We start from the raw sequence: 23,170 nt of genomic DNA on the forward strand, positions 1-23,170 counted from the left end.
TTCATGACTTTAACGCACCTGGTACAGCTTCATTAATCTATCCTACAAAAGTTCTTTATGTGCTACAGATAATTATGAGGAAAATTTCATATTTGCATGGAACATCGTAATAACATATTTCTATTTAAAAAAGAATAAGTAGTACTTTGTGATTTCAGTTTCAGGAGACCTTTATTATCTCTATTTCATAATTTACGTCTTATATTAATGGCTGATATTACTTCGGTAGGTTGCACAATTAGGAATGGACAATACCATATCAAGCCAAATCGTCTACTCAATTGTGGTTATTGTGTTCAGTTTGATGGATTAAAAATACGGGTGACAGTCAATGAATGACCACTTCTGCTTAATAACTCTACACCTGCAGGAATAAGGGTAAATTGACGTCATGGCTTTGAAACGAATATCTTGAATAGAATTTGCATCTTGTGATGAACTGCATACGGTTGATACTCAACTGCATATAATATCATAACATTTTTTATGCATTGAGAATCAGGGGATTATAGTAGTGCAATGGATTTCTCTTTCAAAGAGAAGTGATCGACCTGCAGATGGAACGAATTAAAGCCCCACTGCTCTAGTTTGGCCAGGAAGGATTAGACCTTCACCCGTGATTATCTCATTAAATCAGTTCCCAATTATCATAAGAAAAAGAGGACCATGTGGGACCCATGGTTACCGATTAGGCATTGTTTGCTATATAGAGGGCGCAAGTAGCTGTAAGTAGTGCAGTGGGGCTTTAACATCTTATTTGTTTATATCTGATGTAGTCTTGGTTGAACGTTGGTCTAGTACTTTGGAAGCATTCCGCCCCAGCCTTGTCGCAGGCACACATAGCCATGGCACAGTCAGTGTACTTGTAATCTGCGTCATAGCTGCTTGCATCCACTAAACAAAGATAGAATAAATGGACTTTATTAATTCCTATTACTGTGACAAGTGATCAGTGAATTGGGATGCTTTGTGTATCTATATTGATGATACGACACCATGAAATCTAAAACAAAAAATAATATGAGATAATCGGCCAAACATGTTTTCCTTCTAATTGTATCTACAAGGTTTAAAGCAACCAACATCTATTAAGTGTACAGAGGGTGGAGTTTAATCCAATCTCTCTATTTTATTGTTGAAATGGAACCCTGAAGAGATAACATCATTATTACGAAGCCACATCCTACAAATATCTTGCCAAATTAGCTGCAACTTTAGTTACTATATCATATTATACAGTGCGTCCCAGAAAAAAAGAAACCGAGAATTATCGATATTTTAACATCACTTAATCACAATTATAATTAATAAATGAAACATATTTGTAAAGCTTAGATCATCCTCTTTCATTTGATGCAACTCATATGATGCATATATGGTCGTCAACGAAATGGAGTCTTTTGTCAACTCTGTTTGTTGCTACGGCAGGCAGCCAGTGAAAACAAATTCGTTTAATCGAATTATGGAAATGCAAGAATTACTTTAAACCAACAGAACTTTGTTAATCCTGGATCATTTTTCTTGATTGAGGTGTCATATGAGAGAACAGAAAATGAACTTTCTAGAAATGTGATTTTTCCTTTGAAATTCAGATACCTTCCGCCAAATGACTTTTTAGTACCCCCTCTTCAAATTGTTCTTTATCACTCATGCATGAAATATATCATATGAGTTGCATCAAATGAAAAAAGAGGATCTAAGTTTTACAAATATGTGTCATTTATTCATTATAATTGTGATTAAGTTATGATAAAACATCGATAATTCTCGGTTTCGTTTTTTCTGGGACGCACTGTATTTTTTATTATATTGAATATGAAAATTAGTTGGTATCAACAGTTATATGAAATAAAGAGTTATATTAATGTGTTTATTACCTCAGAATAACATCATTTCTCTTTTTATAAAATTTGTATTCATCGATATAATTTATCACTGGGTGTTCCTAGCGACAGGGTTTAAAAATTACAATAAAATTTTCCAACCTGACCCTTAACGCATTGATTGGTTTGTTTAAAACTATAGCTATCCATTTTGTGGGCATTGAGTTTCCTAACTATTGCCATATATTCACGGCTATAACTCAAGGCATGGCGAACGTTAATGAATATAAGCTATGGGCCATACCTTGTAAATTTGAATATGGTTAGAATTGATATTTATTTTATTATATTATAGATCCATTAATTGAGGAGGGTATATTACAATCTTCCCGAATCAGTAAATCACAAAACCCATTATTGATTTCGATTTATTGTTATTCTTTATTACTGGCAATGTCAATCAGATACATCTATTATAATATTGATATGCATTTTTTGAAATCATAAAGCACCAATAATGAATAAACTAATAATTGTAAAGCAATTTGAGATTTCTGATCTTGTTTTTGTTTACCGTTCCGAGTCTTCAATTAATTGTATCACAATGTTATTCATGTAAGATGCCAAATGGCATTTTTACTTAATCCCAACATCTCTAGGAGAAATGAATACCCTTTATTTTTTATTTTATTTATTTTATTTTTTATTGATCATCACGCATCAACGATATGATGAGATGAGATAAAAATACCAAAGCTGTGATGTAATAAAAATCTATCTTTAGAATTTCTCAATTTTTCTTCATTTTCCGAAAGAGCATCAAAGATTATGTCCAAAGGTCGAAAACCAATTGAATATGTTAAGTATTGGCCGAGATGACCATCTGAATGAAAAGATTTCCTATAGGAACTCAGTTTTTATATGCCCTGCATGGCTCCTAACCATTAGGAGCCAGAGCATATAACACTGAGTTCCTATACGAGATAAACAGCTTTGGTGATCAATTCAAAAAGTGTCCCAAAATTGTTTTAGAGAAGAATAGAAATAAGAATGTATATGAAGCTTACAGCAGGTAATCACCGCCCGGTATGTGCCACATTGGAAGGCTTTATAGTTGTAGGGAATGATGTAAGCATGATTGTAGCCACGGCACATGCCACTGGTTTGCACGACTGTGTAGCAGTCATCATGGACTTCACAACATCTGATAAAACCATAATCAATACAATCAATACTCCACTCGGCAGCTTCTTTTTGGTTAAGAATACACTTTTTACTTGAGAATACACATTTGTTCAGCGTGCAACATGAGCCTTGCATCCAATAAAAGCATCAAACTACAATATTACAGTCGTTATCAACAAACCTTATTTTATAAACAGTTTTATAAACAACCATACGGACTACTGATATGTGATGATATTACAGAAGTTCTGGTAAATCTATGGTCAACACCAAAAAGTAGCCTGCTCGGCGGCCGGGCGGCGAGTTTTGAGCCAATTTCGCCCGGGCACCGCTTGTTTTTAGGGCATCGCTCGGGTCGCTGCTGAAGTTTTAGCGCGGAGTTAAAATTTGGGCGGCGCCTGCTCACTTTCACTCGCCGCCCAAAGTACGCTCGGTGCCAGGGCGGTCACCGCCCGGGCACCGATCTAATCGAGCGTTCGCCGTCGAGCGATTTATGGAGCTCTCACACTCTGCCGTGTAGGCCTACCGTCCACCTGCCGGGCTATTAAAAAAACAACAGAGTCCAGAACGTTGGGTTTTGAGCGAACTTGTCCCCGGCCGCAAAAGAAAATTCATAAAATTAATCTTTTCACCGTTTCGTTGCCATCTTCTGACCGTTCTCACCGGGCGCATACCGGGTGTTGAACGTGCTTCTACCGTCTTCACCGCCCAGATTGACTTTTGTTGAAAATTTTGGCCGTTTCCATACCGGGCCCATACCGGGTCTCGAACGTGTGCACCGGGTTTGTAGCAGCCACCTACCAGTCACTTAGCGTCCCCTCACCGCTCGGAGCGTCCTGTGAGCGATTCCCCAGACTCCTGACGTCATGACACGACTGCAATAAATACCCCGATTTGAACGGCAACGGTCAGTCCGCTCTCCATTTTTCATCACCGTTCTGTAACGGGTTATGAGCGTGTTGTGAACGTGTTCATACAGTGTGACCGTTTTCATAACGTATTCATACCGTCCTCATACCGTTCAACACCGTCCTCTTGCTGCTTACTTGCGGCCGGTGCCAGCCGGCCAAAGTTTTGAACATGCCCAAAACTTTCGCAAGGTCCCACCGGGTGTAAATAAGCGCCAACGCCCTATTAACGTGTTGCCCGCTTTGATAACGAACCACCGTGTGCCCTCGCCGTTCTCCACCGTCCGCAGACATTTTCGCGCACGGTGGCACACGGTAGGCCTACACGGCAGAGTGTGAGAGTCACTTTAGGTCGGAAATCGAAAAAGCTAGATCAAATGCTGCCGAGCAGTCGCCGCCTGGTCGCCGGCCAGTCGCCACGAGGAGATCAGTCGGTCACTAGCCGGCGAGTCCCAAATCATTCGGCAGCCTTTGACCAAGCGGCTTCGACTTTTGACCCAAATCGCTCGACGGCGAACGCTCGATTAAGTCGGTGCCCGGGCGGCAAACGCCCGGGCGCCGAGCGTATTTTGGCGCACTGCCGATCACCGGCCGGTCGCCGGGCAATTTCTTTACAATTAGCCGGTGGCCGGTGGGAGACCGCTCGGGAATCGGTGGGTCATCTGTCGGTCACTGCCGGGACGCCGCCCGGAGAAGCTCTCCGATTTCGGCCAGTTTTTACCTAAAATCGACCGGCGACTGACGGGAAATCGACAGGGCACCGCCCATGCATCGCTGGGGCTCTACAGCCTGATCGATTTCTCAAAAAAAAAATCATTGGGCGATGCCTAAATTCCAGCGGCGACCGAGCAGGCTACTAATCGGTCGGTCGCCGTTCTGAATTGTGACCATAGCTTAAGACAGGTTTATGTTTTATGACGCAGGAAACCCTATATCCTTAAGGTATGATGACATATTAATGTCGATTTAAAATAATAATTTTCCTATCATAAATTGAGCAATGAAAGATTGAACACGTTAAAAAACTAGGGTAAATTTAGTTGGGTAACAGTTAGATGGTTCGAAATTTGCCCAAAGTTGTACTACTTTGGGGTAGCGCGATTGCTACATGTATGTGCAGCGGGATGTCGTGCGGACTCAATAAACTTCGAGGTTTTAAAATGACTGCTCTTCCGGCTTGTGGTTTAAAACATTGAAAAATCTTTGGAAAGTCGTTGTTCAGTTCCGCTTGAACCTCCGTGGTTGTGAGAGGATCGTGTTTGTAACTTCAAGGTTTCGCAAACTTATAATTTAAAACTATCATGGTCCCGGGCGAACATATCTGCTATCTCGATAAAAAAAAAGTCGAGTCGAGGAGGCGCGATATCTCAGTTGGTAGATCATTGGTCTCGTTATCCGGTGACCCGGGTTCGAAACCAAGTCGATGCGCTAGTGCCTTTTGGTAAGGCATTTATCCTCATTACCAGGTCCCTCGGAGAGGACCTTAAGCCGTCGGTCTTCTGGTTGCTTACTAACAAGCATTTATTGCTTTCTTAGCTGTCAGGTAAAATAACCACCACCACTATCACTATCTTTGACTTACCTATCTGTATCATCCAGAGGAACACCGTCACCACCAAAGCCACAATAACAGCCATAGCCGATATAATCAAGACTAACTTCGATTACACTCTTTCCAAGTAGGCATTTTTGCATCATTCCAAATTGACCCAAGTGCGTTGTGTGAGGAATACACCTGCAACCTGGGAGATAGAAGAGTATTCCTCAATAAGTAATTGGTTTAAATTACTAATTGGTCATGTTAAGTTGGTTTAGACTTGCTTCTGCCTTTGCATTTTTTTTCTTAATTCCTCTACAAGGTTATCAGATCCAACTCTACTAGCGGATTTTTTCTTCATTGAGGGGGCACTCTCGGGCCTAGCGCCCCTTTTGAAAGCCGAGTGGCATACGTTTTAGTACACAAGTAAAATAATCAATTTTACTGATCCCTTTTATTTGATTACTTTTTTTTATTTGTTTGGCTTATCAATAATTTTTGGAGCTAAAAAAAAAAAGGATCGAATATTCCTCATGAACAAGGTAAGGGATTGGGGGCACCAAAATATCTTGATGATATTTTTTTTTTCCAGCAGTATTGTGCTCTCTCTGCTATTTGTGCTTTCTAAATATTAAATAACTTGCAAAGTTGTAACGCTCCGACTCCTAGCCTTCAACTCCTGCATCGCAACAAATCATATTCTCATCGAGCATGCACATTTCATGAGTAATACAATCAATACGTTTAAATGGATTAAAATAAGTAAGAGATGGGATGAACTTACCTGTAAGGAGAACAGAGAAGCAAACGATGTAGGCAAGGAATTTCATCATGGTTTATTTTCTCTCTGTTTCTTCTGCGTATAGATTTAAACCATGTAGACACTCAGACGAAATAACTGGTAGAAAATTACTTGCTTGGATCAATACTTCCTTGGTAAAATGTGTCAAATTAAAATGATATGTTCTTCACCTGCGTCAAGGGTCGATAAGACGAAACACTTGTCAATCAACGGAGAAAAATATATGATTTGTATTTGTCTGGTTAATAATTAGACAAGACGAAGAGATTATTCTTACATGGTGGGTTCTGAAACACCTGTTGCTTGTTATATATATATATATATACATATATATCAACATTTATCTTGAGTTGGTATACCGTCTAAGGAAATGTTTTGTTAAAAATAGAAAATGTTTTAGGGTAAATGACTCAGTAATCAAACATTCAACAGCACATCCATTATGACAAAGTTTGTTGACATCAAAGTTCACGATGGTAAAATCACACAATCAAGAATCACCTTTCATTGAAACGTCGGGTTATTAATGAAACTGGGTAGGAAACTGATATAAATTTGTATTTAATCAGCAACTGAAAATAATATATCGAGGATCGCCTTATCTTTCTCTGTCTTTGTCTGTCTCTCTCACTCTGTCTGTATGTCTGTCTTCCCCCCTCTCTCTGTATGTCTGTCTCTCTCACCCTCTCTGTCCGTCTGTATCTCTGTATGTCTCTCTCTCTCTCTCTCTCTCCCCCTCTCTCTCTTCTCTCTGTCTTTCTCTTTCTCTCTCTCTCTCTTACTCTCTGTCTTTCTCTCTCTCTCTCTCTCTTACTCTCTGTCTTTCTCTCTCTCTCTCTCTCTCTCTCGCCCTCTCTGTCTCTCTCTGTCTCTCTCTCTCTCCCTCTTATCATTTATACTATTCTTTCCTTCTTGTCTTAGTCACTGCATTAATCATGAAGCATATTTAAAATGAAAATCAAATGACAATGGATAAGATTTTTTCCCTCGTCTATTTCATTCAAACTTTATGCACAGCATGTAAACTGACCTAATAGTTGGGTAATAAAACGCAATTATACTATTACCCTGCACAGCATGGACAGGGAACGAATATTACCTCGGACAATTATCCCCATGTCATCAATTAAGTTCGATTTTGATACGTATACTTTTGATTAATTATTTTTGAATTAACAATCATAAAACCCATAATATTTGGCGATATATCGAATAATTACACAAGGATAATGTATCATGAATTTCCAACCACACACAGCCGCATATAATGTTATACGCACACATTTATTTTAAGTTGATTTAAATAATCACCCTTTCAGATACTCAAGATCCCAAACAGGACAAATACACCCAGTGATACGGAGAATGTATGTTACTTTAATGTCCCGAATTTGAAACAAACATTCAATTTCTATTGTAGTTGGAACAAAAAAGGATGAGGATAATTAGTATCATTCGATGGTTTGTTGTTTCTTTTATCTCCTTATAGTAATGTAGAAGTGTCTACGCGGTTTAAGCACTTGACTTGAAATTCAAAGGTCGTGATTCGATCCCCGATACGGCACTAATGTCCTTTGGCAAGCATTAATCTTCATTTGCCAAACTCGACCCAGGTGAGGTAAATGGGTACCTTGCGGGAATTAATTTCTTGAAATGCTGGAGCGCTGTAATGGCAGCTAAAAGACGAGGAAATAATAAGTGCGCCTCGGAATAGAATTACTAGATAGACGGCGCTATAGAAATGCCTAGAATTATTACCAATTATTAATTAATTAATGCAATAATGAATTCCGAGAGATATACACGCGTCTATCAGCAGCTATCCTTGTCATAGCTCTTATATCCGTCGTTATAGGTTGGTCTGTAACGTTGGAAGCATTCCGCCCCAGCCTTGTCGCAGGCACACATAGCCATGGCACAGTCTGTGTACTCGTAATCTGCGTCATAGCTGCTTGCATCAGCTAAACAAAGATAGAAAGAAAGGAAATAATTGCAATTCATAGGAGATATTGGAATACTACTCAATTTACTATCCACAACATTCTAAGATAAGTATCCATGAGACAAATCCATAAAATAATATACCCTTGCATTATTTGAGACTAACAAATAGAAATTATTATGGACTAAAAGGCTTGTGTATCCAAATGTGCATACAATAACCACTTATGTATATCATTGAGCTTTTTGTAATAATTTGTATTATAGTTTATTTAGCTTTAATAAACTAAAATACCAAGTGTGTCGTCCTTGACTTAATTTTTCATTCGATTTTCCTTGTTTTCTTTTTCATAAAAATTTCCCAAGTTTTTGCAATGATAGTGACAAAAATCTAGTCTGTTTTGGTTAAGGTGAATCGTAGTCCATTCGCTTCATGTAACATGTAAATATTAACCCGTTGAATACTGAGTTCATTCTTTGCCATATCAGGTTCCAGTAGGCAATGGGTCAAAGTCAAAACATATTACACAAACTTACAGCAAACGATTCGTGCACTATAGGTTCCACATTGCAATGCGTTGTAGTTATATGAAATGACGTAGGCTTGGTCGGTACTCCGGCACATATCACTGTTCTGTACGACTGAGTAGCAGTCATCGTGGGTCTGACAACACCTGACAAAGCAACAATTCATTATATCAATGATCAGTAATTCAACGCAGCAGTCATTATGGCCCGAATTCAAAAAGGGAGTTTGTCGACAAACCTGGGTTTATATGCGTCATTATGATGCGTTTCGACGTGTTTCGAGAACAAACGCGTAAACCTTTATTTGAAACGCGTCGAAACGCGTCAGATGACGCGCATAAACCTAGGTTTGTCGACAAACCTTATTTGTGAATTCGGGCCAATGAGCCTGACAACGTTTTAAATGAGAACGATTCTATTCTTACTGCTTTGTGTATCCGTTTTCATAGGTTCGACAACATGTTAAATTAGAACAATTCATTCTATCACTGACTTGGAGTATTAAGGGCCTTTGTTCACACATGTTTCAGAATATCATTATGTAGCTGAATGAGGGAATGAATTGAATATCCTTAATCATAGGCCTTTATCCTTTAAAGCAAACTCAACAGATATTGAGCACCAAAAGTAGGGAACATTGTGAGCATTCCCGTTCAATAAAAAAAAATCCGATTAGTTTAAATTCAGATAATTATAGTCTTGCCACTGTTGTGATGCTCACTATATGGTCCGCATTCGATTAAACCGTTTCACCGAATAGAAGGCCTACACATCACAGTTCTCATCTGGACACTACTATTCCACTATTTACTACCTTAAGCAGAGTTGTAAATGAGAACAGACAGATGATTCTTAGAATTGAGTTTATTTATAAGGTTTAAGATTGAACAATGTGATGAGAAGTCCTGAAAAAACTATCGGATTTGAAAAAAGATGAATTAGTAAAGAGAGAGGAAGGGAGAAGTTTTCTTGTCATCCTACTTGGTATTGCTGAGAGAGAAGTAGAACACTTAAGAAAGAGAGTTAAAGAGAGTTAATCTGTCGTGTGTACTCACACACGACAGAATAACTCTCTGAAAAGGACTAGTAAACCGGATCATTAATACAGAAAGAGAGTGAGAGGGAGAGATAGTGAGAGAGAAATGAGTTTTCATCATCGAATTAGGAAAATATCGTCACTTCTTCAAATCTTCACATCTTCAGATCAGATGTCGAGCAAGATGTCTTCAGACTTACCTATCGGTATCATCAAGAGGTACACCCTGACCTCCGTAGCCACAGTAACAACCGTATCCATTGTAGTCTAGACCAGCCTCTACAGTACTTATGTCTAGAAGACATCCCATCATTACGCCAAACTGAGCAACGCTGCTTGTCTGGGGCATCGTCATACAACCTGCAAACAACCGAAACATTTCTAATTATTCTTCAACTGCATTTCTTTTTCATCATCGTTAACTAATTATCATCAATTTTGTTCTTCTTCTGCATGTGAGGGTGCGTGTGTGATCATCTAATAACTATATTTGAATTTATTTCAATCGATTTTGTTGATTCCGATTGTTTTTTGCTTTTTTCTTCATTTACCTGGATGCTAAGAAAGCATGTGTATGCATGTGAAAAGCAACAGGGTGACTGACGACATTAAGTCCTCTCCGAGGGAGTTGATAATGAGGATCAATGCCTTCCCATAGAGCACTGGCAGATCGACTTAATTTCGAACCCGGGACCTCCCAGTTACGTGACCACTGCTCCACCACTGAGCCATCGCGCCTTCTCCTTTGATTCTTCCAGTAAGTGATACTTACAAAAAAAAAAAACTTAAACACAAAGGGGAAATAAGTGTAAGACCATTTCCAATGATGCCTGGGCCGTCTTTAATTCACTATACGAATTAAGGGTAAGTTATGTTATCTAAGCCGAAAAACTGAGTAAAATACTTTAAAAGGTAGAATTTTATTCGATGTTGTTACACTCAATAAATCAAGGCTCATTCTCATGACAAATGCAATAACAATACCCTTTTTTATCGTCAACTGCCAGGCGTAGCAAACGATCATCAAAGATTCACTGACTGCACAAAGCAATAATTATGATCATATGAGAATATTAAGAGATATTTAAGTAATGGACTACCTCATAGTGAACCTAACTCCAGGAAATAATGTTAGTTTTTCAGAGAGTTTTATTGCATTATTGCATAATAATATACAAGATTCACCAGTAATGTTTATGAGAAAGGAATAAAGCAAAATATTATTAGCGTAATGTAAAGGTTTCTCTAATTTCAAGATATTTTTTAACTGGCTCACAATTTTTAATAGGACTTTCAGCTAAAATGTGTTGGGTGTCAGTTTCCTTTTTTTTTATAGAAGGAAATGAAGTAAAGACACAGCTGTTTTCATACTCAAACAGATCCACAAAATTGCTTAAATTATGTAATTATATTCTAGACCCAGGGCCATATTTGTGCTTGTGACACCAACTTTGTCAGATTGTTATGATATGAATAATGATAAATAAAATGCAGCAAAATATTGTGGTCAAAGTATGAAATAGTGGAGTATAAAAAGAGTTCGTGACATTACCTGTAACAAGAACGGCAAAGCAAGCGAAGTAAGCAAGGGACTTCATGGTGTACACGTAGTTTCCTTAGATGTCACTTTTCTTTGGGATTAATTAAAATAATAACAATTTTACGATTGATCACAGCTTTGTACTACTCGACCAGTACCTTCAAGGAGTTTAGAATGAGTAAATTTAAACTATAATACACACAAGGACATAAAACTGATATATATATATATATATATATATATATGACGTAATAATTAGAACCGGAAAATAGAGGATTTGCGTCAATTAGATGGTTAATGATTATATTAATCGAAGGGGTTATTATCCTCGAGGTTCAAGGTAATGGTGGGTAGGGAACATCTGTTCTAAACAATTAAAAACTACGCTAAGGACGTATCTAATCTCAAGATATGGTACGGATTACGGTACGGTACGGTACGGTACGGAAAAAATGTATTAATGTATCAATTGTTATCTATACTGAGTGCAAACAAAGTCTGCAATTTAGTCATTCAGACGCGAATGATTTCTATCAATAAACCGTTTCAAATGAATAAAGAAAGAAAGAAAGGGACTAACTTTCAGAAACGTTTGGAATGAAATAAAACAGTTTGTCTTTTACTCTTATTAATTAAAAAAACAATTCTGCCAATGTTTAGAAATATTTGCGAATGAATAGGATGAACAAATATAATAGTTTACTAAAGATATTAGAATACTGAATAAGCCGTACTCAATAGCAAAGCTAAATGCAATTAAGAAATTATCTCACTGACACTTATTCAGTGAAAACTTGAACTTGAAGGACAAAATACTGATAATTATATAAACCAAGGTCACAGTTTTAATGATAAATCTTCTTCTAACTTATAACGAAAGTTTGATAATTTTGTCTAAATCTTAAGGTCGTACACATTCAAGTCAGCCCGAACAACTTTCAGATTTTTGAAATTCTTATTTTAGCTGTAGACGGCAAAGTGCCCAAAATCATTGACATCCCGCCCCCATCCTAAGTGATGTGTTGAATCAAACTTGAGGTAAAAATAATCGAGATAAATTTATCTTCATTTAACAGCTAAATGAGGATAAATTTATCTTCATTTAACAGCTAAATGAGGATAAATTTATCTTCATTTAACAGCTAAATGAGGATAAATTTATCTTCATTTAACAGCTAAATGAAGATAAATTTATCTTCATTTAACAGCTAAATGAGGATAAATTTATCTTCATTTAACAGCTAAATGAGGATAAATTTATCTTCATTTAACAGCTAAATGAGGATAAATTTATCTTCATTTAACAGCTAAATGAGGATAAATTTATCTTTATTTAACAGCTAAATGAGGATAAAAGTAATAGATTTGTACACAGTCGTATTTATTTGTATTCAGTTGTACATATTAAATTGTTTAATACATTTGCATATCTTGTTTTCATTTGTTTCAATTATTTGTCTAGAGTGACCGCCATGCCTTTATGTTCCAATGATAATTGAATGAAGAGACTGGAGAGCGTGTGTAGATAGAACAGAGATCGATAAGTCATATATATTTTGTCCTTCAAGTTCAAGTTTTCACTGAATAAGTGTCAGTGAGATAATTTCTTAATTGCATTTAGCTTTGCTATTGAGTACGGCTTATTCAGTATTCTAATATCTTTAGTAAACTATTATATTTGTTCATCCTATTCATTCGCAAATATTTCTAAACATTGGCAGAATTGTTTTTGTAATGAATAAGAATAAAAGACAAACTGTTTTATTTCATTCCAAACGTGTCTGAAAGTTAGTCGCTTTCTTTCTTTCTTGATTCATTTGAAACGGTTTATTGATAGAAATCATTCGCGTCTGAATGACTAAATTGCAGACTTTGTTTGCACTCAGCATAGATAACAATTGATACATTAATACATTTTTTCCGTACCGTTCCGTACCGTACCGTACCGTAATCCGTACCATATCTTGAGATTAGATACGTCCTTATCGTAGTTTTTAATTGTTTAGAACAGATGTTCCCTACCTACCATTACCTTGAACCTCGAGGATAATAACCCCTTCGATTAAAATAATCATTAACCATCTAATTGACGCAAATCCTCCTTTCCGGTTCTAATTATTACGTCATATATATATATATATCAGTTTTATGTCCTTGTGTGTATTATAGTTTAAATTTACTCATTCTAAACTCCTTGAAGGTTCTGGTCGAGTAGTACAAAGCTGTGATCAATCGTAAAATTGTTATTATTTTAATTAATCCTAAAGAAAGGTGACATCTAAGGAAACTACGTGTACACCATGAAGTCCCTTGCTTACTTCGCTTGCTTTGCCGTTCTTGTTACAGGTAATGTCACGAACTCTTTTTATACTCCACTATTTCATACTTTGACCACAATATTTTGCTGCATTTTATTTATCATTATTCATATCATAAAAATCTGACAAAAGTGGTGTCACAAGCACAAATATGGCCCCGGGTCTAGAATATAATTACATAATTTAAGCAATTTTTGTGGATCTGTTTGAGTATGAAAACAGCTGTGTCTTTACTTCATTTCCTTCTATAAAAAAAAAGGAAACTGACACCCAACACATTTTAGCTGAAAGTCCTATTTAAAATTGTGAGCCAGTTAAAAAATATCTTGAAATTAGAGAAACCTTTACATTACGCTAATAATATTTTGCTTTATTCCTTTCTCATAAACATTACTGGTGAATCTTGTATATTATTATGCAATAATGCAATAAAACTCTCTGAAAAACTAACATTATTTCCTGGAGTTAGGTTCACTATATGAGGTAGTCCATTACTTAAATATCTCTTAATATTCTCATATGATCATAATTATTGCTTTGTGCGGTCAGTGAATCTTTGATGATCGTTTGCTACGCATGGCAGTTGACGATAAAAAGGGTATTGTTATTGCATTTGTCATGAGAATGAGCCTTGATTTATTGAGTGTAACAACATCGAATAAAATTCTACCTTTTAAAGTATTTTACTCAGTTTTTCGGCTTAGATAACATAACTTACCATTAATTCGTATAGTGAATTAAAGACGGCCCAGGCATCATTGGAAATGGTCTTACACTTATTTCCCCTTTGTGTTTAAGTTTTTTTTTTTTAAAGTATCAATTACTGGAAGAATCAAAGGAGAAGGCGCGATGGCTCAGTGGTGGAGCAGTGGTCACGTAACTGGGAGGTCCCGGATTCGAAATTAAGTCGATCTGCCAGTGCTCTATGGGAAGGCATTGATCCTCATTATCAACTCCCTCGGAGAGGACTTAATGTCATCAGTCACCCTGTTGCTTTTCACATGCATACACATGCTTTCTTAGCATCCAGGTAAATGAAGAAAAAAGCAAAAATCAATCGGAATCAACAAAATCGATTGAAATAAATTCAAATATAGTTATTAGATGATCACACACGCATTCTCACATGCAGAAGAAGAACAAAATTGATGATAATTAGTTAACGATGATGAAAAAGAAATGCAGTTGAAGAATAATTAGAAATGTTTCGGTTGTTTGCAGGTTGTATGACGATGCCCCAGACAAGCAGCGTTGCTCAGTTTGGCGTAATGATGGGATGTCTTCTAGACATAAGTACTGTAGAGGCTGGTCTAGACTACAATGGATACGGTTGTTACTGTGGCTTCGGAGGTCAGGGTGTACCTCTTGATGATACCGATAGGTAAGTCTGAAGACATCTTGCTCGACATCTGATCTGAAGATGTGAAGATTTGAAGAAGTGACGACATTTTCCTAATTCGATGATGAAAACTCATTTCTCTCTCACTATCTCTCCCTCTCACTCTCTTTCTGTATTAATGATCCGGTTTACTAGTCCTTTTCAGAGAGTTATTCTGTCGTGTGTGAGTACACACGACAGATTAACTCTCTTTAACTCTCTTTCTTAAGTGTTCTACTTCTCTCTCAGCAATACCAAGTAGGATGACAAGAATACTTCTCCCTTCCTCTCTCTTTACTAATTCATCTTTTCTCAAATCCGATAGTTTTTTCAGGACTTCTCATCACATTGTTCAATCTTAAACCTTATAAATAAACTCAATTCTAAGAATCATCTGTCTGTTCTCATTTACAACTCTGCTTAAGGTAGTAAATAGTGGAATAGTAGTGTCCAGATGAGAACTGTGATGTGTAGGCCTTCTATTCGGTGAAACGGTTTAATCGAATGCGGACCATATAGTGAGCATCACAACAGTGGCAAGACTATAATTATCTGAATTTAAACTAATCGGATTTTTTTTCTATTGAACGGGAAGGCTCACAATGTTCCCTACTTTTGGTGCTCAATATCTGTTGAGTTTGCTTTAAAGGATAAAGGCCTATGATTAAGGATATTCAATTCATTCCCTCATTCAGCTACATAATGATATTCTGAAACATGTGTGAACAAAGGCCCTTAATACTCCAAGTCAGTGATAGAATGAATTGTTCTAATTTAACATGTTGTCGAACCTATGAAAACGGATACACAAAGCAGTAAGAATAGAATCGTTCTCATTTAAAACGTTGTCAGGCTCATTGGCCCGAATTCACAAATAAGGTTTGTCGACAAACCTAGGTTTATGCGCGTCATCTGACGCGTTTCGACGCGTTTCAAATAAAGGTTTACGCGTTTGTTCTCGAAACGCGTCGAAACGCATCATATGACGCATATAAACCTAGGTTTGTCGACAAACTCCCTTTTTGAATTCGGGCCATAATGACTGCTGCGTTGAATTACTTATCGTTGATATAATGAATTGTTGCTTTGTCAGGTGTTGTCAGACCCACGATGACTGCTACTCAGTCGTACAGAACAGTGATATGTGCCGGAGTACCGACCAAGCCTACGTCATTTCATATAACTACAACGCATTGCAATGTGGAACCGATAGTGCACGAATCGTTTGCTGTAAGTTTGTGTAATATGTTTTGACTTTGACCCATTGCCTACTGGAACCTGTGGGTCCATGTATTAAAGGGATCGTTTAACAATGTTAAATCTGAGATACACGGCCCTACGTGTTATCAGTGTCTGTGATATGTTGTAATATTGAAGCCCTAAAAAAATTGCGCTTCAAAATGATCAAGAAGTGCCTCAAAAAAGTAAAAATCTTTGAGTGACCGGTTTTTACCATACTCGTTTTCCCCAATAGGCTGTAGTGTTATGAAAACCGTCAGGCGAACGGTTTTCAAAATTTGTAATTCCAATCATAAATATCTTGATAATCAGACAGGCGATCGGCTTGTAAAAGTCATGGGGTTCCTGACTGACCTAAAGGCAGAGGCGGCGGAACCGGGGGGGGGGGGGCAGGGGGGGGGGGCACAGTGCCCCCCCCCCACTTTTTCAAGTACCCAAAAAGTGCCCCTTTTTCCATGGGAAAAGTGCCCCTTTAACTTTGTAAGAAGGGCCCCTTTTTACATAAAAAGTGCCCCTATTACTTTGATATGTGCCCCTGTTAATTTTTAAAAGTGCCCCCTCTCCTTTCCACCTCTGATATGTGCCCCTTTTATTTTGACACGTACCTCTTTTCCCAGACAAGTTCCCAGTTTCCTTTGCAATAAGTGTCTATTTTCCATTCTCATAAGTGCCCTTTTTAATCTCTAGTAAGTGCCCCTTTTCGGATACGAGACGCGCCCCTTTTCTCTTTTGTTAAGCGCCTCCTTCACCTCTGATAATTGCCCCATTCAAATCTTAGAGGTGCCCCTTTTACTTTGACAATTGCCCCTTTTCCTTTGTAAGAAGTGCCCCTTTCCCTTTTAATAACTACCTCTTTTTAACTCGGATAAGCGCACCTTATATTTTCACATGTGCCCCCTTTCATTTCTAATAAGTGCCCCTTTTCCTTATGATAAGTGCCCCCATTTAACAAAGAGGCCTTCGCCTTTTCATAAATGCCCCTTTTCACCTATGAAAATAGTCCTTTTTCATTCTCCTACTAGTGCTCCTTTTCATGTCTGGTAAATGACCCTATTCAATTCTGAGAGACAATCGTTTTATTTTGACAAGTGCCCCCTTTTCCTCCTGATAAGTGCTCTTTTCATCTCTAATAACACCCCCTTTTATTTTGACACGTGCCCCTTTTCCTTCCTAATAAATGCTCTTTTTCCTTCATAATTTCCGCTTTTCATAAAAGCCCCCTTTCACCTCCAATAAATGCCCCTATCAAAATCTGATCGGTGTTCCTTTTTTATTCAACAAATGCACATTTCCCTTTATTATTAGTGCCCCTCTTTCATTCTCATAAGTGCCTCTTTCATATATGGTGTTTGCCCCTTTTCAGGTGCGATAAGTGCCCCTTTTCACCTCTGATAATTAACATTTTTTAACAATGATACGTGCCCCTTTTCCTTTCTTATGAGGAACTTATCCCTTTTTCATAAATGCCCCTATTACAATCTGATGGTTGCCTCTTTTCCGTCGACAAATGCCCAATTTCCATTCTCATAAGTGCCTTTTCATCCCTGGTGAGTGCACCATTTTCACCTCTGATAATAACCCTTTGTACTTTGACACGTGCTCCTTTTATTTTCTAATAAGTGTCTTATCCCTTCGATAAGTGTCCCCCTTTCCTCTCATCATTAAACGTGCCCCTAATTTCAAGCGACTAAGAGCAATATCTCCCAAAGCTCGCTCGCTACGCTCGCTCACATTTATAGATGTTATAGTTATGTTACTTATCAAAGGTCTTTTCAGTTTGCTGTTATGAAAATGTGCTTATTTATAACCCGATGAGGATTGGTTTTTTCCCCTTTATAAGATGTATTTTTCGCACTGTGACCTCACAAATCTTATATTTTTCCTCGCTCGCACATGATTTTTTCGACTATCACACCCAACTGCAAGGTATGATGCTCTAAAAGCAATATTTTATACGATGTATAAAGAGAAACAAATATTGAAATCATCCCTGATAATGTAATCAAATTTTAGGGGTATATACCAATGTCTAAAAATTGTTTATTTTCGCTTTGAGATTTCCCTTTGTAGGTGCCCTTTTTTCCCAGAAAGTGCCCTTTTTTGTTGGTGCCCCCCACTTTGGAAGTCGCTCCGCTGCCTCTGCCTAAAGGTTTATAATTATCATTGCATCATGAGCTAAATCCAGAATTTTTTTTCAGAATCTGAGACAAAGTTACCGGATCCCTTTAAACATATGGCAAAGAATGAACTCAGTATTCAACGGGTTAATATTTACATGTTACATGAAGCGAATGGACTACGATTCACCTTAACCAAAACAGACTAGATTTTTGTCACTATCATTGCAAAAACTTGGGAAATTTTTATGAAAAAGAAAACAAGGAAAATCGAATGAAAAATTAAGTCAAGGACGACACACTTGGTATTTTAGTTTATTAAAGCTAAATAAACTATAATACAAATTATTACTAAAAGCTCAATGATATACATAAGTGGTTATTGTATGCACATTTGGATACACAAGCCTTTTAGTCCATAATAATTTCTATTCGTTAGTCTCAAATAATGCAAGGGTATATTATTTTATGGATTTGTCTCATGGATACTTATCTTAGAATGTTGTGGATAGTAAATTGAGTAGTATACCAATATCTCCTATGAATTGCAATTATTTCCTTTCTTTCTATCTTTGTTTAGCTGATGCAAGCAGCTATGACGCAGGTTACGAGTACACAGACTGTGCCATGGCTATGTGTGCCTGCGACAAGGCTGGGGCGGAATGCTTCCAACGTTACAGACCAACCTATAACGACGGATATAAGAGATATGACAAGGATAGCTGCTGATAGACGCCTATCTCTCTCGGAATTCATTATTGCATTAATTAATTAATTAATAATTGGTAATAATTCTAGGCATTTCTAAAGCGCCGTCTATCTAGTAATTCTATTCCGAGGCGCACTTATTATTTCCTCGTCTTTTAGCTGCCATTACAGCGCTCCAGCATGTCAAGGAATTAATTCCCGCCAGGTACCCATTTACCTCACCTGGGTCGAGTTTGGCAAATGAAGATTAATGCTTGCCAAAGGACATTAGTGCCGTATCGGGGATCGAATCACGACCTTTGATTTTCAAGTCAAGTGCTTAAACCGCGTAGACACTTATACATTACTATAAGGAGATAAAAGAAACAACAAACCATCGAATGATACTAATTATCCTCATCCTTTTTTGTTCCAACTACAATAGAAATTGAATGTTTGTTTCAAATTCGGGACATTAAAGTAACATACATTCTCCGTATCACTGGGTGTATTTGTCCTGCTTGGGATCTTGAGTATCTCAAAGGGTGATTATTTAAATCAACTTAAAATAAATGTGTGCGTATAACATTATATGCGGCTGTGTGTGGTTGGAAATTCATGATACATTATCCTTGTGTAATTATTCGATATATCGCCAAATATTATGGGTTTTATGATTGTTAATTCAAAAATAATTAATCAAAAGTATACGTATCAAAATCGAACCTAATTGATGACATGGGGATAATTGTCCGAGGTAATATTCGTTCCCTGTCCATGCTGTGCAGGGTAATAGTATAATTGCGTTGTATTACTTAATTATTAGGTCAGTTTACATGCTGTGCATAAAGTTTGAATGAAATAGACGAGGGAAAAAATCTTATCCATTGTCATTTGATTTTCATTTTAAATATGCTTCATGATTAATGCAGTGACTAAGACAAGAAGGAAAGAATAGTATAAATGATAAGAGGAAGAGAGAGAGAGTGTGTGTGTGAGAGAGAGAGTGTGTGTGTGTGTAAGAGAGAGAGAGAGAGAGAGAGAGTGAGAGAGCGAGAGAGAGAGAGAAAGAGAAAGACAGAGAGTAAGAGAGAGAGAGGGGGTAGAGAGAGAGAGAGAGAGAGAGAGACATACAGAGATACAGACGGACAGAGAGGGTGAGAGAGACAGACATACAGAGAGAGGGGGGGGGGAAGACAGACATACAGACAGAGTGAGAGAGACAGACAAAGACAGAGAAAGATAAGGCGATCCTCGATATATTATTTTCAGTTGCTGATTAAATACAAATTTATATTAGTTTCCTACCCAGTTTCATTAAAAACCCAACGTTTCAATGAAAGGTGATTCTTGATTGTGTGATTTTACCATCGTGAACTTTGATGTCAACGAACTTTGTCATAATGGATGTGCTGTTGAATGTTTGATTACTGAGTCATTAACCCTAAAACATTTTCTATTTTAACGAAACATTTCCTTAGACGGTATACCAACTCAAGATAAATGTTGATATATATGTATATATATATATATATATATATATATATATATATATAACAAGCAACAGGTGTTTCAGAACCTACCATGTAAGAATAATCTCTACGTCTTGACTAATTATTAACCAGACAAATGCAAATCATATATTTTTCGTCTTATCGACCCTTGACGCAGGTGAAGAACATATCATTTTAATTTGACAGATTTTACCAAGGAAGTATTGATCCGAGCAAGTAATTTTCTACCAGTTATTTCGTCTGAGTGTCTACATGGTTTAAATCTATACGCAGAAGAAACAGAGAGAAAATAAACCATGATGAAATTCCTTGCCTACATCGTTTGCTTCTCTGTTCTTCTTACAGGTCAAAGGCTGCCGACCGATTTTGGACTTGCCGGCTATAGTGACCGACTGATCTCCCCGTGGCGACTGGCCGGCGAACAGGCGCCGACTGCTCGGCAGCCTTTGACCTAGCGGCTTCGATTTCCGACCTAAATCGCTCGACAGCGAACGCTCGATTAGATCGGTGCCCGGGCGGTGACCGCCCTGGCACCGAGCGTACTTTGGGCGGCGAGTGAAAGTGAGCAGGCGCCGCCCAAATTTTAACTCCGCGCTAAAACTTCAACAGCGACCGAGCGATGACCTAAAAACAAGCGGTGCCCGGGCGAAATTGGCTCAAAACTCGCGGCCCGGCCGCCGAGCAGGCTACTTTTTGGTGTTGACCATAGATTTATTGTTTATAAAACTGTTTATAAAGTAAGGTTTGTTGATAACGACTGTAATATTGTAGATTTATGCTTTTATTGGATGCAAGGCTCATGTTGCACGCTGAACAGAAGTGCTGTAATATTAAGTATAACATAAACCCAAGAAAAGCAGACGCGAGGAGTAATGAATGTATTGATTATATTTTTCATCAGATGATGGCCATCCCAGTGACCAAAGAACCACGCCACTTGGACATTTCAGAATCTTCCTCGTCCCGTAAGGGTCGATTCCAAGAGACATTGTCCTGGCCGAGCACGCAACGAACACTAGAGAATGCAAAGCGATCCTGAGGTTGGTCAGCCGCTTTGTAAGAATACCATCATGGGTCCCACGCACGGAGCTACAACGCTTCCACACAAGGAAACACAGCACTGAGCAAGTATAGATGGCAAGAATGGCATAGGCTACGACGAAGATGATAATATGTGCCATCCAGGTGCTTCCCCAAGCCGCAAAGGCTACATCCCAGTCTGGATGTGGTGCAGGCCACCTACACCGGGGTAAAACTGGCACCTTGATTGGGACACTCATGTTTTCAGTGTAGACTGACACTCCGTTTTCATCTTCATTTATAGTTGTCGCCATCCTGTGAATTAAAAGAATAAAAGAACAATTGTCTAGTTATAAATTGCGTTCAACAGATAGGGGGGAGGGGGGGGGGGGGGGTGGTGAGATAAAGCGAACCAAAAATACATAAACGAGAATATGCAATCAATCGGTTTACATCCTAAATAATTTTTAGAGCTCAAAGCCCAGTTACTACATAAAAACATTTGTATATCCACTTTTCTAAACATTCTTCCAACCATATGTATTACGTTATATTCCACCATAGGTTATTTATATGTTGACCATCATAGGCGATAAGTGTCGTCACGCCATTGATTTCAAAGGCTTATGCCGAAAGGAAGGGTAGCGTCGCGTCGCATTGACTTAAACGCGACCATTCGTCCAAAGCCCTCCCCCTCCCCCCACCCCCACCCCCCCCCCCCCACCGGTTGTGCCGAAAGGGAGCGTCGGGAGTGTCGCGTTGCTTGAAACGCGACCATTCGTCCAAAGCCCCGCCCCCGGTTTTGCCGACAGGATGCGTTGACAAGTCCGCCTTAATGCACCCTTTCGAGATAAGCAGGGGGGGGGGGGGGGCTTTCTGAATTCCATACATAGACAGAATTTGATATTATTTTTTGTTATTTTGATAAATAAACGACTGATATGCAAGACTAGTTCAACACCTTTATTTGACATTTTTAAATATCGGTGTTAATTATTTGATTGTGTTTCTTGTTATTTATTGATTTAATTCTTATGCCTTACGCCTGATCTGCAAGACTACGTAAAAACTAGTTTTATTTAATTTTTAATCTGTTTCTATTTTGATTATTGGAATTTATTTTAAACGACTTAAATTTCTATTCCTTAAATTCTTTTATAAACGAATGATATGGAAGACTAGACAACGCTCGCCTTTCGGCAAAACCGGGGGGGGGGGGGCATAAGCCGATTTCAAAAGGCGCCAAACCCATGCGTATTTTTTCTTCTATATTTTGTCTGCTTAGGGGCTATGTTTTTGTTTTGGCTGTCTGTTTTCTTCTAATTTGTATGATGAATTATTTTAGTAACAGCTTTTCAACACTTTCACATGAGCTACTAGTGTATTTTATCATTTAGTTGGAAAGGTATTATTTCTTATCATTGTCATGTGCACATCCTAAAAAAAAACATCGCTTTATCGCGTAACAGAGTTTTGTAGATGATCTTCAATTCTTCAAAACGTTTTATTCGTGCATTTGTTAAAAGGTCAAAAACAAAAGCGAAAACACAAACACACAAACAAACGAACACAACCACATTTAAATGAATCTGAGACG

At 37.9% G+C, this 23,170-nt stretch overlaps 3 protein-coding genes across 3 annotated transcripts; 1 reads left to right on the plus strand and 2 right to left on the minus strand.

Annotated features, from left to right (window-relative positions):
- Positions 1 to 745: 745 nt before the first annotated feature.
- On the minus strand, positions 746 to 6,502 carry LOC757138 (phospholipase A2 AP-PLA2-I-like). Its single transcript, XM_001197510.3, has 4 exons — positions 6,238 to 6,502; positions 5,499 to 5,658; positions 2,891 to 3,027; positions 746 to 894 (listed from the first exon to the last, which is right to left on the minus strand). The coding sequence occupies exons 1-4, from the start codon at positions 6,284 to 6,286 to the stop codon at positions 746 to 748; spliced, it is 495 nt and encodes a 164-aa protein (XP_001197510.2). The 5' UTR covers positions 6,287 to 6,502.
- A 1,539-nt stretch (positions 6,503 to 8,041) lies between these two features.
- On the minus strand, positions 8,042 to 11,501 carry LOC584558 (phospholipase A2-like). The gene is made up of 4 exons (XM_003724277.3): positions 11,313 to 11,501; positions 9,961 to 10,120; positions 8,734 to 8,870; positions 8,042 to 8,216 (listed from the first exon to the last, which is right to left on the minus strand). The coding sequence occupies exons 1-4, from the start codon at positions 11,356 to 11,358 to the stop codon at positions 8,068 to 8,070; spliced, it is 492 nt and encodes a 163-aa protein (XP_003724325.3). The 5' UTR covers positions 11,359 to 11,501; the 3' UTR covers positions 8,042 to 8,067.
- Positions 11,502 to 13,501: 2,000 nt separating this feature from the next.
- Positions 13,502 to 19,922, plus strand: LOC100891186 (phospholipase A2-like). Its single transcript, XM_011663046.2, has 4 exons — positions 13,502 to 13,646; positions 14,840 to 14,999; positions 16,090 to 16,226; positions 18,933 to 19,922. The coding sequence occupies exons 1-4, from the start codon at positions 13,601 to 13,603 to the stop codon at positions 19,079 to 19,081; spliced, it is 492 nt and encodes a 163-aa protein (XP_011661348.2). The 5' UTR covers positions 13,502 to 13,600; the 3' UTR covers positions 19,082 to 19,922.
- Positions 19,923 to 23,170: the final 3,248 nt, after the last annotated feature.

Source organism: Strongylocentrotus purpuratus, unplaced genomic scaffold (assembly GCF_000002235.5).
Source record: "Strongylocentrotus purpuratus isolate Spur 01 unplaced genomic scaffold, Spur_5.0 spur5_scaffold_3, whole genome shotgun sequence".
Classification (NCBI taxonomy): Eukaryota; Metazoa; Echinodermata; class Echinoidea; order Camarodonta; family Strongylocentrotidae; genus Strongylocentrotus; species Strongylocentrotus purpuratus.

Excerpts from the sequence above, each read along its gene's own strand:
- LOC757138 (XM_001197510.3), bottom strand. The coding sequence starts at position 6,286 with ATGATGAAATTCCTTGCCTACATCGTTTGCTTCTCTGTTCTCCTTACA. Across the intron at positions 5,659-6,237 it reads CTTCTCTGTTCTCCTTACAG|GTTGCAGGTGTATTCCTCAC; the intron begins GTAAGTTCATCC and ends TCTATCTCCCAG. Across the intron at positions 3,028-5,498 it reads CCTCTGGATGATACAGATAG|ATGTTGTGAAGTCCATGATG; the intron begins GTAAGTCAAAGA and ends TGGTTTTATCAG.
- LOC584558 (XM_003724277.3), bottom strand. The coding sequence starts at position 11,358 with ATGAAGTCCCTTGCTTACTTCGCTTGCTTTGCCGTTCTTGTTACAG. Across the intron at positions 10,121-11,312 it reads CTTTGCCGTTCTTGTTACAG|GTTGTATGACGATGCCCCAG; the intron begins GTAATGTCACGA and ends GGTTGTTTGCAG. Across the intron at positions 8,217-8,733 it reads TAGTGCACGAATCGTTTGCT|CTGATGCAAGCAGCTATGAC; the intron begins GTAAGTTTGTGT and ends ATCTTTGTTTAG.
- LOC100891186 (XM_011663046.2), top strand. The coding sequence starts at position 13,601 with ATGAAGTCCCTTGCTTACTTCGCTTGCTTTGCCGTTCTTGTTACAG. Across the intron at positions 15,000-16,089 it reads CCTCTTGATGATACCGATAG|GTGTTGTCAGACCCACGATG; the intron begins GTAAGTCTGAAG and ends TTGCTTTGTCAG. Across the intron at positions 16,227-18,932 it reads TAGTGCACGAATCGTTTGCT|CTGATGCAAGCAGCTATGAC; the intron begins GTAAGTTTGTGT and ends ATCTTTGTTTAG.